General features: G+C 39.0%; 1 protein-coding gene across 9 annotated transcripts in view; it reads left to right on the top strand.

Moving 5' to 3' along the window:
* The window catches only part of MECOM (MDS1 and EVI1 complex locus), a 558,007-nt gene that overhangs the window by 366,574 nt on the left and 179,166 nt on the right, over nt 1-12,267 (top strand). Inside the window, exon 1 of one of the 9 annotated variants that reach the window (XM_060639167.2) lies at nt 10,267-10,389. The exons of the other annotated variants lie outside the window; for them this stretch is intronic. Coding sequence (XP_060495150.1) covers nt 10,363-10,389 — 27 coding nt within the window. The 5' untranslated portion in view covers nt 10,267-10,362. Of the gene's footprint in view, nt 1-10,266; nt 10,390-12,267 lie in introns of those variants that run through there. 9 annotated transcript variants of the gene reach the window in all.

Here is a 12,267-nt window from a genome sequence, read left to right on the forward strand (position 1 = left end):
GTTTTTATAAGACTTGTTTTTATAATAAGATTGAAACAATAACCTTATTTTATAATAAGACCTACCATCCACAAGTTTTGTAAGCAGCATATACTGGGTAGGTAGTGTTAGGTAGATCGATTGATTAATCGATTCTTGGGGATTCAGGGACCATTTGAGGTTTCAGATTGTGAGAGAAGCCTAATCGTCTGTGGATGGGGGAAGGGTTCCTAGGAAAATCCTTCTCCTGCACACATGTGAAACTTAGAGACACCAGGGATAAGTTGAGGTGAAAATAGACTTTTTCAGCCAGAGCATATCCCTGCCCAGAGTGAGCAGTGATTCTACTCTGAAACACTCGAGATTCCCAAGACTTTGGAGGGGACTGCCAGAATGTGACCTAAGGATTTCTGAAAGCCTAGCACATACCGGATTATAATATCCATGAGCTTTAGGGCACCATAATGCAGCTCCTTATGTGCAACCTAGCATTCGCCTTCCTTTCTTGCTTGCTCCCCAAGTGGGGAAACTGTCTTGGTGGGGGAGCTCTGAATTCATCAGAGGAATCTGGTCACAGAACCTGGCACTGGCATGTGCACCTGAAGGAACTGTTGCTAATGGGGACACACTTTACAAAGCACCTTTTGTCTAAGCCGACAGTGAGCGTGGGGGAAACTAGGAGAAATGGTGATAAGTTTATTACACCAAAACTTTGATGTAACAGATAAATATATTATTGATAACACTGCAATCGTGATTCTTAGGAAATGTTTTTGATAACGTGACACAAATATTAGTATTACCAACTATCAGTAGAAGTCATTTGCCACAAGGAAAATACAGTTGATTTTGAACAAAGGAAATGGTTGTAGGTGTCAGCTGTGAGGCCATGTAACTATGTAACTATGTCTATCGCCATTTCCTTTTTCAATGAATTATGGGCAAGGTAGATTATTTTAAGGAACCTGCAATATTAGTGCATTTAAAAAACTATTTGATCATTTATAGTTAAATTAATTTATTGCCCATTAAAAAAGAGAGGGAGCCCAGTAAAATTGTACCCAGAGAATCTCGAGAATACAATTAGATGTTTCAGATGGCCAAATGGAAGTAAGCTGGAGGCTGTTTCTTCCACATATGAATTTTATTCTGTTTTATTGTTATTAACTATTAGTATTATTTTAATAATCAAGATCATTCATTTTTCTCCTCTGGCAAACAAGCCATTTTCTTCTTTTATTTTAAATATAATTTTTTTATATTACATAATTTCTCCCTTCATCCCTCATTCTTCCCTTTTCTTCTCAATTCTATTATCATTTACTAACCATCTGCTACGTTCTACGTACAACTTAAGTTACCAGAGATATGAAGAGAAAATAGATTGAGTCTTATTCTGAGCAACTCATATAATTTCTTTTGTTCAAATTCTGGAGGTGATTGAAGTAATCCTATACTCTGGATACCTTTGTTGCTGTGGGAAAAACATTTCCTCATAGACTTACTCTAAAAGAGGGGTCTCTCAAGTGGGTGCCCATATGCCAGGGACTATAGAAAATGATCTATTGGGCTACAGAAAAAATATTCAGACTTGTTTCTATTATTTTACTGTCAGAGTTTATATTTGGATTTTTAACTATACATGTTAATATTATTATGTCATATTATGTGTGTGTGTTAGTGCAGTAGCATAGTGAATTTTTATATATTTTTATTATTATATTTTATGTTATTTTGTTATTATATTCTTTTTTATATATTTATAAATAAATATATACATATTTGGGAATCCATGCCCAACAATTTTTTTTTTTTGGACAGGGTGCATGATAAACATTTGAACGCTACTGTTCTAGATTATATTCTCCATGAAAGCAGAGAGCCTCTCCATGTTGTTTGGCCTTTCACTATGAGTGACAGTGTCTGACCCGTTTGGGCACTTAATAAATATTCAGCAGAAGAATGAATAAATGAATGAGTAAACCAACAAGTGGTTTCTGTCCCAACAAGTGGTTTCTGTCCCTTTCCTTCAGAGCTGCTGAATCAAAAGCTGCCCACCCTAATAAACTCATTAACATGTAGAAATGTGCTAGATAGCATATGTTTTTAAAAAGACTCTTAGATGGAAATAGGATCTTTTCCCTAGATTTGCATCTAATTGTGCATCTCTGCGGCACCACACTTAGAGGGGAAATCTTCAGAAGGGGATAGAGACTTGGGATTCCTTCTGACATACCTTATGGGCAACTGTGCATGCCACTTAATGCTTGGTCTTAGAAATAGTGAGCTGTGGAGGGGCTCCTGGGTCACTCAGTCGGTTAAGCATCTGACTTCAGCTCAGGTCAGGGTCTCACTATCCATGGGTTCCATCCAAGCATTGGGCTCTCTGCTGACAGCTCAGAGCCTGAAGCTGCTTCAGATTCTGTGTCTCCCTCTCTCTGCCTCTCCCCTACTTGTGCTCTTTCTCTCTCTCTCTCTCGCAAAAATAAGTAAACATTAAAAAAAGTTAAAAAAGAAATAGTGAGCTGTGGAGCCAACCCTTGAAGGAACCTGAAGAAGGTTATCTGGTGAGTCATTGATTCCTTCCCAGGTGGGACAATGCCAACAAATGGGTTTGTACTCCATATTAAATGATCTCCACATGCTCCTCCAGAAACCTAGTTAAGTGCTAGAACATTCTGATGGCTTTTTTCCCCTGCAAATTTCTCCTTTTTACCATTTCTATATTTAGGTTTCAAAGAATTCTTTTTATAAATATATAAAGCATATGATTTTGTTTTGAGACCAGATGATCACGATGATAAAATGACCTTACATCTATTGCGTATCATACTTCAGAGTTCATGAAGCATTTTTACACTGATTATCACATCTAACTTACAGCCCGTCAGTATATCTTTCCTGATTTTATGGAGAAAACAATGGAAATTTTAAGAAGTAAGTGACAGAACCAGGGCCTTGATCTTTCTAAGCCCAGAGAGGTTTCCTTTACATCGGTACTTCTCTGACCGTAATGTGAATACAGTTTCCCTGTGGATCTTGTTGAAATTCAGATTCTGATTCAGCAGTTCTGGGGTGAAAACTGAGAGTCTGCATTTCTAATAGGTTCCTAGGTGATGCTGGTGCTTTTATCCACAGATCATACTCTGAGTACCAAGATTCTGCTTCATTACTGGTTCCTATGTGATATGATTAAAGATGGCCTTGTTGAGTAGCTTAGCGTACTATGTTTAGGACGCTCAGAGCAAAAGTTTTGAAAATGGTTAGCACTGCTTTTCAGGTCATCACAACAACCCAGACTTTGGCTAGCATCTCTTCACTGCCCTCAGCTTTCCCCGCTGCCATCCATCCTTTTGGTCCAAAACACAATCTTACCATGCCATTGTCAACTTTAAAGGTCCATGTGGTGCTCCATTTCCAATAGGATGAATTTCAACTTCTGAGCACAGCAAGTACGAGGGCCTTCATCCTGCCCCTTACCCTTGTACCTATATCTCCTCCTGCAGCCTCTACCATGGCCACACCCCTCCCCGTCCCCATACGCTATATTCCATCTACCCCAAATATCTCACACTTCCCAAATATAGTATGCTTGCTCTTTTGCTTCCATGGAATTTCATTTCTAAATCTGTTCTAGTTCTTTACATAGTCATTAGTTTATAAACTTCTCTCGTTAGGTTGAGAAAAGTTTATAAACAATTGTGTTTATAAACTTCTTACAAGAGAGAGCAATGGGGTGTTAAACTGTCTGGTGCATGTATGTGTGTGTGTGTGTGTGTGTGTGAGAGAGAGAGAGAGAGAGAGAGAGAGAGAGAGAGAGAGACAGAGACAGAGACAGAGAGAGAGATCTGGAACTGTTTCTTACATCATAAGCACACAAATATTTGATGAATGGATATACTAGATGCCTGATACACCCACAATCATGTTGGATTAATATGTGAAGTTGGTGAATAGTTATGAAACTTGAAAGAGAGTGAATTAATTAGGCTCAGATATTTGCCTGGATTTCACAACAAATTGTTCAGTCTAATACTTTTATTATTAAAGAAATAGATGAAAATTGCAGACATTGTAGAGCATTTATTTAGCTTGTCTTGACCAGTGAATGGCGTATTTGGAATAAGAGAGAAGGATGTCTCTAGCTCTAGATTGTGCCTTATTCTGTGGCCTGTTCCAGAGATTTCCCCCCTTCCTGCCAACTTGATTTCATTCTGAAGAGTTATAGTCTGGGTGACTTATGGTTGATAATGATAGCTGCCTCATTTGTCTTTTTCCCTTCGGCCTCTGTTCTATAATTTCTATCTATGGGACTACTATTCATTTCAAAGACATCTCTGTGGAAGAACTTTAAAGGGATGGCATTTTAAAAAATCTAGACTAACTCATACCAACAATAAAGCACTAGCCTTTGGTTTTGCAAACAAAACAGAAGAGCTTTTGCCTTTTGGGAAGCAACAGAAATGTCAACCTTCAAAAGGGTAAGATTGTTCTTTTAGAACATCAGTATTATATTTTGGTGAAGACAAGGAACAAAACAGCATCATCAGGCAAACTTATTGCTAGTTAAAATGTAGATTGAATATTGAATAAGATTTATAAGGTGTACTGAATAAGTAGATATTAACTAAATAGCATTATCTTTGATTACGTTATCATGGAACAAAATTATATGTATATACAGTTATAATTTCACACCCACAAACACATATCCATGTGCATAGACACCTGTGTAAAATATCTTCAATTTTGCAGAATAGAATTCTCTAAACTTTCTGTTATTACAGATCTAAAGGGCTTTCTTTTTCTTCCTTTTCTCTTCTTTTTGCTCCCCAAAATCCCCTTTCTGAGCATCTCCCACCACCACCCACTTACCCACATTCTCTCCTTTCCTCATATGTATCACATATTTCCCACTCAACAAGTATTTAACAGGTTGCCTGTTCTTCTTGTGTGAGGAGGGAGGAGGGAGTGGAGAGTGGTACTGAAGAGATTTACCTAGTGAATTCCAATGTTTCAACCAGGGAATAAGACCCTTGATTCTAAATATAAGGCAAAGGCGTGACTCAAACCACAAGAAAGATTGGGATTTGTGGCTGGGTCTCAGCCCTCCTTTAAGTTGCTGAGGTCCTGATTATTATGGTGGTGGATGAGGTGTAAGGAAACAGAGCTCCTGCTCAATTTAGAGGAAATGCTGGGAAATGCAAAGGAGAGACCAAGGTACAAACATACTTGGGTGAACTAAATTCACACTGGACTGATCACTTAATCTAATTTTATGTAGATTTCTATCAAATATTGGGGGTGAAGACTGTCTTCTACCTTTCATTCAGAATTAACTCAGCCTGCCCAAGACAGGGCATGCCCAAGACATGGTGGCCCTCTCCTGAGGGGAGTTGGGAGTGGCCAGCACTACAACATAGTTCATGGTTGGAATGTCATGTCTTCAAAGTACTGAGTGTTTTTTAAGCGTCTTGATACCTCTGGAAAGAATCAGACAGACCTCAATATTTGACATGTTTTTCAAGGTCAAATCATTGCTAAAGCAGTGGAAAGGGCAAGGGATAATGAGTTGGTGCCTCACTGCGCCCTGTGGATGGTGTTGGCTGAGACTGCTGTAGAGCAGCTCTGTTTGGCCACTCAGCTGCATCTTTTGCTTATTTTGTAATCTGTCATTCTAGCATATTGGTTATCAAACAAAATATTAGAGAATTAATATGAATAGTCTTATAGTTGTATGGAAGAACCTAAATGAAACTGTCCATTGAACCTTTGAAAACAACCCTTAGAAATAACATTTCTGAGATTATACAAAAACTTTTCGTTTTTATGTTGACTTTTACATTACAATTCTCAAAATAAATTTGGAAGCCTATTAAATTCTTACTGCGTTAATTTGGCATATCGTAATTTAAAATTTACATTGAAGCACTAAAAATAAGTTGGGCCCCAGTTCTAGGCACGTAGGATTGAATCCTGATTCACGGACCTGAACTTGTCCAATATGCAGACTGACCAAATCACCAGAGATTTAGGCAAAGTGAAGACTAGCCTCAGGATGAACACAAAATTTGGATGATAGCTGAGGGAATATCAAGAGGCTTAAGGCTAATGTAGTCCTTTAAAAAGAGCAAGAAATAATGGAGTATTTGTGTACATATTGGTACAGAGCTTGGTGAAAAATACAAATATGATGCACAAATGGTATCCCTATACCTTGCATTTGTAAAAGTGTGTGTTAAACAAGTGTTTCTTGAGAGTTTACTTTGCTCTAGGAACTGTGCACGGTACTGTGTTTGTAAGTGTAGCATCTGTGATGCTTCACCACAAAGAGAAACTTGAGTTGGTCCACTCAGAAACACTTTGAGCCAGGAGAATAATTAAGATTTCTTCAGGGTTAGAAAAAGGAAACTCTGAGACTGACATGATTAATGGAATGGATTTGGATTTTCCTGGAGCAGATGGTACAGGGGCATCTCTTTGTGAGAAACCCTGGTTGGAAGTGAAGAAGAATATGTTGTGGTGTGAGTTCCCTTGGTATAGTCTTATTTAGTAGTTGGAGCAGAGTTCACGTCTGGAAGCCCTCTGAGAATTAGCCATTGTGGAAAACAGCGAACTAAGAGGAAGCAGAAGTAATATATATTGAAAGGCTTAATCTGATCTCTTGCCTGTCTTCAAAGGAAGCTTCATTTGTAAAGGACATGCATGATCGTGAAGAAAGGACCTCCATTAGGCAATGCAAGAATAATGAAAGAATCTATGTCGAAAGCCTCTGATGCAGGGGGGTTAAGAGACTTGCTCTGCACCCAGTTGGGAGACTGATGGAGCGGGACTAAAATTTGCCTCTTGGATCCTCTGCTCAGTAGAGCACAATTCCTTTCTTTTGCTATAAATTAAGATTTATCTGACAAGAAGTTTCCACATGGAAACAAAAGAGTGAGAACCTGGCAGGGCAGGGTTCATGCTCATTCAATTTTGTTGGCTTCTTCTCTGTTATCCACGACTTTGTTTTGGGGGAGGGGTTATGTTTAAGTCAAGGACAAAGTGAACCATCTTTGAAGCTTGTACGATGAGTAGAGAAACACCACTGAGGCGGACAAATACATATACCTGTTTTCTGTCTTACTCTGTGGTGTTTGAAAGTGTCCTCAATGACCTCAAAGAGAGAAGGAAGTCTCATGGAGAAAAGGCAATCTGGAACTCTCAGATAATATGTGGTGTGAGTGTGTGTATGTGAGTGTGTGTGTGTTTAACATAAATTGGCTCTTACTGTATGTTTATGCAGTTTGTGTCTTTCATTCAATACACACACACACACACACACACATACACACACACACGCCAATATTTTAGTAATAGTAACTGCTTTACATATAGTGCTCACTCTGTGCCATGTATTTTCCAAGCACTTTAGATACTACAAATTATTTAATATGCACTTACTGCGTTCTTTTAAATTACAATCAGTTTGTTTATTTCCTAGTTGTTGGATATTTATTTATCCAACTTTTTTGTTGTTGCTGTGAACAATGTTGCATCAAATCTCCTTATGAATGCGTTCTTGGATATGTGTGAGTGGTTGCAAAAGAATGAAAAAGATCTAGTAGCATCATCTGATAACAGTGGTTGCCTCCGAGGATATGAATTGAGTTGTAGTTAGAGGGGCTTTAGCCTTACGTATAATGCTGCATAAGACTCTCTAAGAAAAAGTTATTCATGTATTACTAGTAGAGTTAAAATTAAAATGTTTAAATTTTTAATTTTTTGAAATTAATTTTTAGAAATAAATATGGGGTTAGAAGTTCTTAGGCACATAACCTAATCAATCAGATCATTTTCCCCTCACTTAAAAATAACACCTGCCATAAAATCTTGAATGTGTGGTCATAGCAGACAAATGCAATGTGTTCAATGTTACAGTGTTTGTAAAATGCTTTATACATTCAAGTCACTCTGATGCTACCATATCTGGATTTTAGTTATCAGTAAAGGTGCCAGAGAATCCACAAGTAGTAAATATACCAGTGAGTATTCTTTAGTTTTGACAAAGATATCATCTACACTGAAAAAAAAAACCAGAATTTAAGCTGCATTACTAAAGAATCAATTCAATATGATAATTAACATATGCTTTTCAAGTTTCATAATCACTCTGACTAAATACCACCCTCTTATTTTATTACAAGTGTTCTAATTAGCGTTAGGTATACCTTTAAAAATTCGTGTTGTTAATTGCAAATCATTTAATCTGTAACTCACTCTGAATGTATAGTTTCTGGAACTTTAGTTGTGTACAGCCATTATAACCATGTGACCACCCTGCACGTATGAGCTTGTGGACACACACATTATCAAATGGGAGCAGTAAAAAAAGAAATAAAAGAGGATGGTGAAATCAAATAGTGTATTTTAAATTGGTATTTGTGTATCACTAGAAAACCAAGATACTTACTAGGATATCAATGCTCCAGCACAGAGAATGACCTTGGGACTTTATCAAGTCCTCCTGTTCACAAGATATAGCATAATTTAAACACTGTAGGCAGGAGACCTTCCAAAAACAGACCCAATGACAACACTTGGATAACCATTGCAATCCTGAGTAAATATCAGTGGTAAAAATTTCTTTGAACACTTAACCTTGTAAAGAGAGAGAATGTCTAGTTGCTCTATTCTGTTTAATAATGACCCTCCCTATAAGCAATTTGTTGTGAGTCAGATCAAATGGTGCCAGTTAGTTTTGACTTTCTGTTTTTGTTTTTGTTTTTTTAAAGCCCTTTCTTTAATATCACTACCCTGGGACATCCACAGCATTTTGACAGATCCTACGATGAGCATTTCTCTTTGTAAGGTCATGTTTTGGATACTCTAGAGGGTATTTGTGCATGTACACGCACACACACACACACATACACACGCATGCACGCACGCACTATATACACTTATATTTGTACCTTTTCAGGTCAAAGGAACGATTTTAGTGTGAACTATCCCTGTAAATTGGCTACTTAGCCTGCCTGTTTTCTCAAAGTTTTTTCCCCCTAAATAGGACTGGGCCAAAACAAGAATAAACGTTTTTTATGGTTTGAATATGCCACTCCCTATTGCTCACTTTTATGGAGCCACGGCCTTTTATTTTAGTTTGTATCGTATATCCGTGCTCACTTTGAAGTCCATTATGAACTCGGGATTCTGAGCTGTCCAATAGAACTTTCTGTGGTGATGAGAACATTCTATAATCTGCACCGTCCAATAGCACTTCAGTAGTCTCTAGTCCTATGGAGCTGTGGAGCACTTGAATGTGACTATGAGGAACTGAATTTCTAATTTTATTTACTTAATAATGTTCAATTAAATAGTCATCTGTGACTAGTGACTACTGTATTTGACAGTGCAGCTATAGATCACATATTACCAAATTCGCTGAGATCTAGAAAATCGTCAACATTCTTAGTGAGTCCTTGTCTATGAAAATCTATCCCTTTGGCTCTTCTTAGCATTAGTTAATTTAATTAATGAAACCATGATATAATTTGCCTGCCTTTATATGTTCTCCAGGCTTTAGTTTGTTTTGTTTTGTTTTTTCCCTGCTTAACCAACCACCATGCTACCTACAGCTAGTAAATATTTTTGAAAACTTACATTTGGAAAATGACATAATGCTGTCAAACAGGAAAACGTGTTTAGTTCATGAAGTATGTTATAAAAGTTTACAGAATGGCTTTCTTAGATTTCTAGTTCTCATGATCAAAATTACTTGGATTTAAACAAATAGTATTTATTGCATATGTAGCGCTCATCTCTCCTTTCTTGAAAATCAGAGAGATTTTAAAATGAGCATTAATCCTCGCTCATCTTTATGGAACTTCGGAGAGGGGTGACCCGCCCCTTCCTGCCTATCGAGTTTCGGCTACCGGCTGGCTCAGTGGCCTCCACACAGCCGTGACTTAGCACTCTGTGACAAAGCCTATCTTCCTCCCAGGGTTTGCAAGGACTAACATGCCAGTAAGGAGAAACTTCCTGCTGCCCTTGTGGGGCTTTTGAATGATTAGGATGAGCAACGTTTTTCCAGAAGTAGGTAGAATGTTGAAATGGCAAACACGGAGATTGCACGCCGTGTCCACCTTACTCTTCACACAGACCGCCTGAGATAATAGTCATATAGAGAAACCGCAGCATTCTCAAGCTGTGCCCAGGGGCTCCTTCTCTTTGCTTAGAGGCCAACCAGGATGCACAGAAAACATAACTGATAACACTTAGACAATTATTGACTAGTTTTAGTATTAATGGTGGGGGCTGTATTCATTTACTCTTCCTGGCTATGTTTCATTGATGCAGTTTGCTTATTTCTATGTGGAAGCATGATGATTTTCACTCTCTTCCATGAGAACTTCGGCGCCGGAGACAAAGGTAATTTGGTCGAGTGACCCTACAACGTATATGGCTTTAACATTTTGAAACATTCCCTTGCAGATCTACCTGTGTGATGTCAAATGTGCTGGTGGGGGCAGAGGTACAACATCATCGACTGTATTTTGTAGACCTTTCCTTTTGGACAGATGTTCTGAATTGTAACGATGCCTTATTTGTGGCAAAGGGGCGATGTGGAAAGTGCTTTAATATCTAGGTTTCACCTAAAACCACCATGTGGGCAGCAGAAGCATAACAAATATTTGGAAGCAATTTTTCTCTTCTGCCATTGACTACCCTTTTTTTGTATTCCTGTGTCTCAGGCTAGATGCTTCAAGCAGAAGTTAATGGGGTGAGATGCCTCTCTTCATCCAGTTTGTTCTCCTCTGCCCCCGGCTCCCGCTTTTCCCCCAGCCCTCTCCACCTCCCCTCCTTCCTACCCCTGCCAGATGTGAGGAAGGGCGAGCTGACCTCCCGCACCTGGTGCCCACCCTGTGACCCTTTTCTCTCGATTGGAAAAGTGTGAGGGATGGGGTGTGGGGAATTACATTGCCAGACAAAGAGAAGTTGCTCAAAAGTGTATGTGCTCAAAAGTAAATATGTAGCCACCGACTTTCCGAGGTCATGGTGGAGGGGGTGCAGTGGGCAGCCAGGTGTGTGAATGATATTCTTTCCCTTTTCTTGACACTTTCACTGTGAAGTCACCATCCAGCTCCAGCCTCTGGGAGGGTCTCCTTGGTATCCAGAGATAATTTTAAAATTATAGCAAGACCTTATCAGAATGTTTTAGGGATTATACATGATATAACTAGGGATGATATATCATATTTTGTCTTCACCTATTGTTCTCTTTCTGTAATAATATGTAATGATAATTTCTTTCTCTATAGCCAGCTTCCTCCCCCCTCTATTTCTCTCACCTTAAAATATTTGGGGACAGTGGAAAGAGAGCTAGACTGAGTTCTTGTCACTAACTAGTTGTGTGCCACATGGAAAGGGCTATGTTAGGTGGTCACTAAGGTTTTCTTTAGCTCCAGGAATCTGTGATTCTATTCCTTCCAGAGCATTTGTCTCCCCTCCAGCTCCCATCTCAGCCCCTTCTTGTCTTTGCCTGTCATGAATCATGTCAGACTTCCAGCCATCCTGGGGTCCTACTTTGGGGACTAAGGCATTTTCACAAGCCTCAGGGGGGACTCGCTTTGTGTTTAGCAATGTGAATTCATACTGCCAAGGGGTTAATCTTCCAAGACTAAGTGCAGATTGCGTAAAATCAGAGAAGATCAATGGTTGTAGCCTGCCGTGAGTGGGGAGTTTCCAGCCAGATTTTTAGAAATCTGCATCACAGAAGTCACCTGGGCGTCACAGCCCGAGGAACTCTGGGTTAATGTGTGGTGAACAGAAATATCAAGTTCATGCCCATAGGGCAGTTTTCATTGGCATGAGCTTCGGCACAGCAAAAACGGCCTTGGTAGTGTTAATTTTTTTATGGGTAGTTGCACGATAGCTGGTCTTGGAATGTTAGCAGCACTGTTGCAGAACTAAAAATGTTACCCTGAGACATTTTAAAAGAGCAATAAATATCTGGTTTTAAAACACAGGCATTAAAAAATTATAAACTTGGAAAGTCCTTTCTGGTTGTTGTTGCTCTAACTTGGGAGTGTTAAAACTGTCTTTTCTTCCCTGACTTCTCAATAAGCAATTGTAGGGCTTGACAAGTTAGCGATTATTCGACTACTTCGACATTGGGATGTTTACGCTTTAACCAAAGGGTGCCTAGTGATGAGGCTGTGTCCTTTTAACAAGGACGATTTGGCTTCACAGTGTGAAGATGTGGCTGTGCTCAGAGCTGGGGCTACACACGCTCTGTGTGCCCTGACA

Source organism: Panthera onca, chromosome C2 (genome assembly GCF_046562875.1).
Source record: "Panthera onca isolate mPanOnc1 chromosome C2, mPanOnc1 haplotype 2, whole genome shotgun sequence".
Lineage (NCBI taxonomy): Eukaryota > Metazoa > Chordata > Mammalia > Carnivora > Felidae > Panthera > Panthera onca.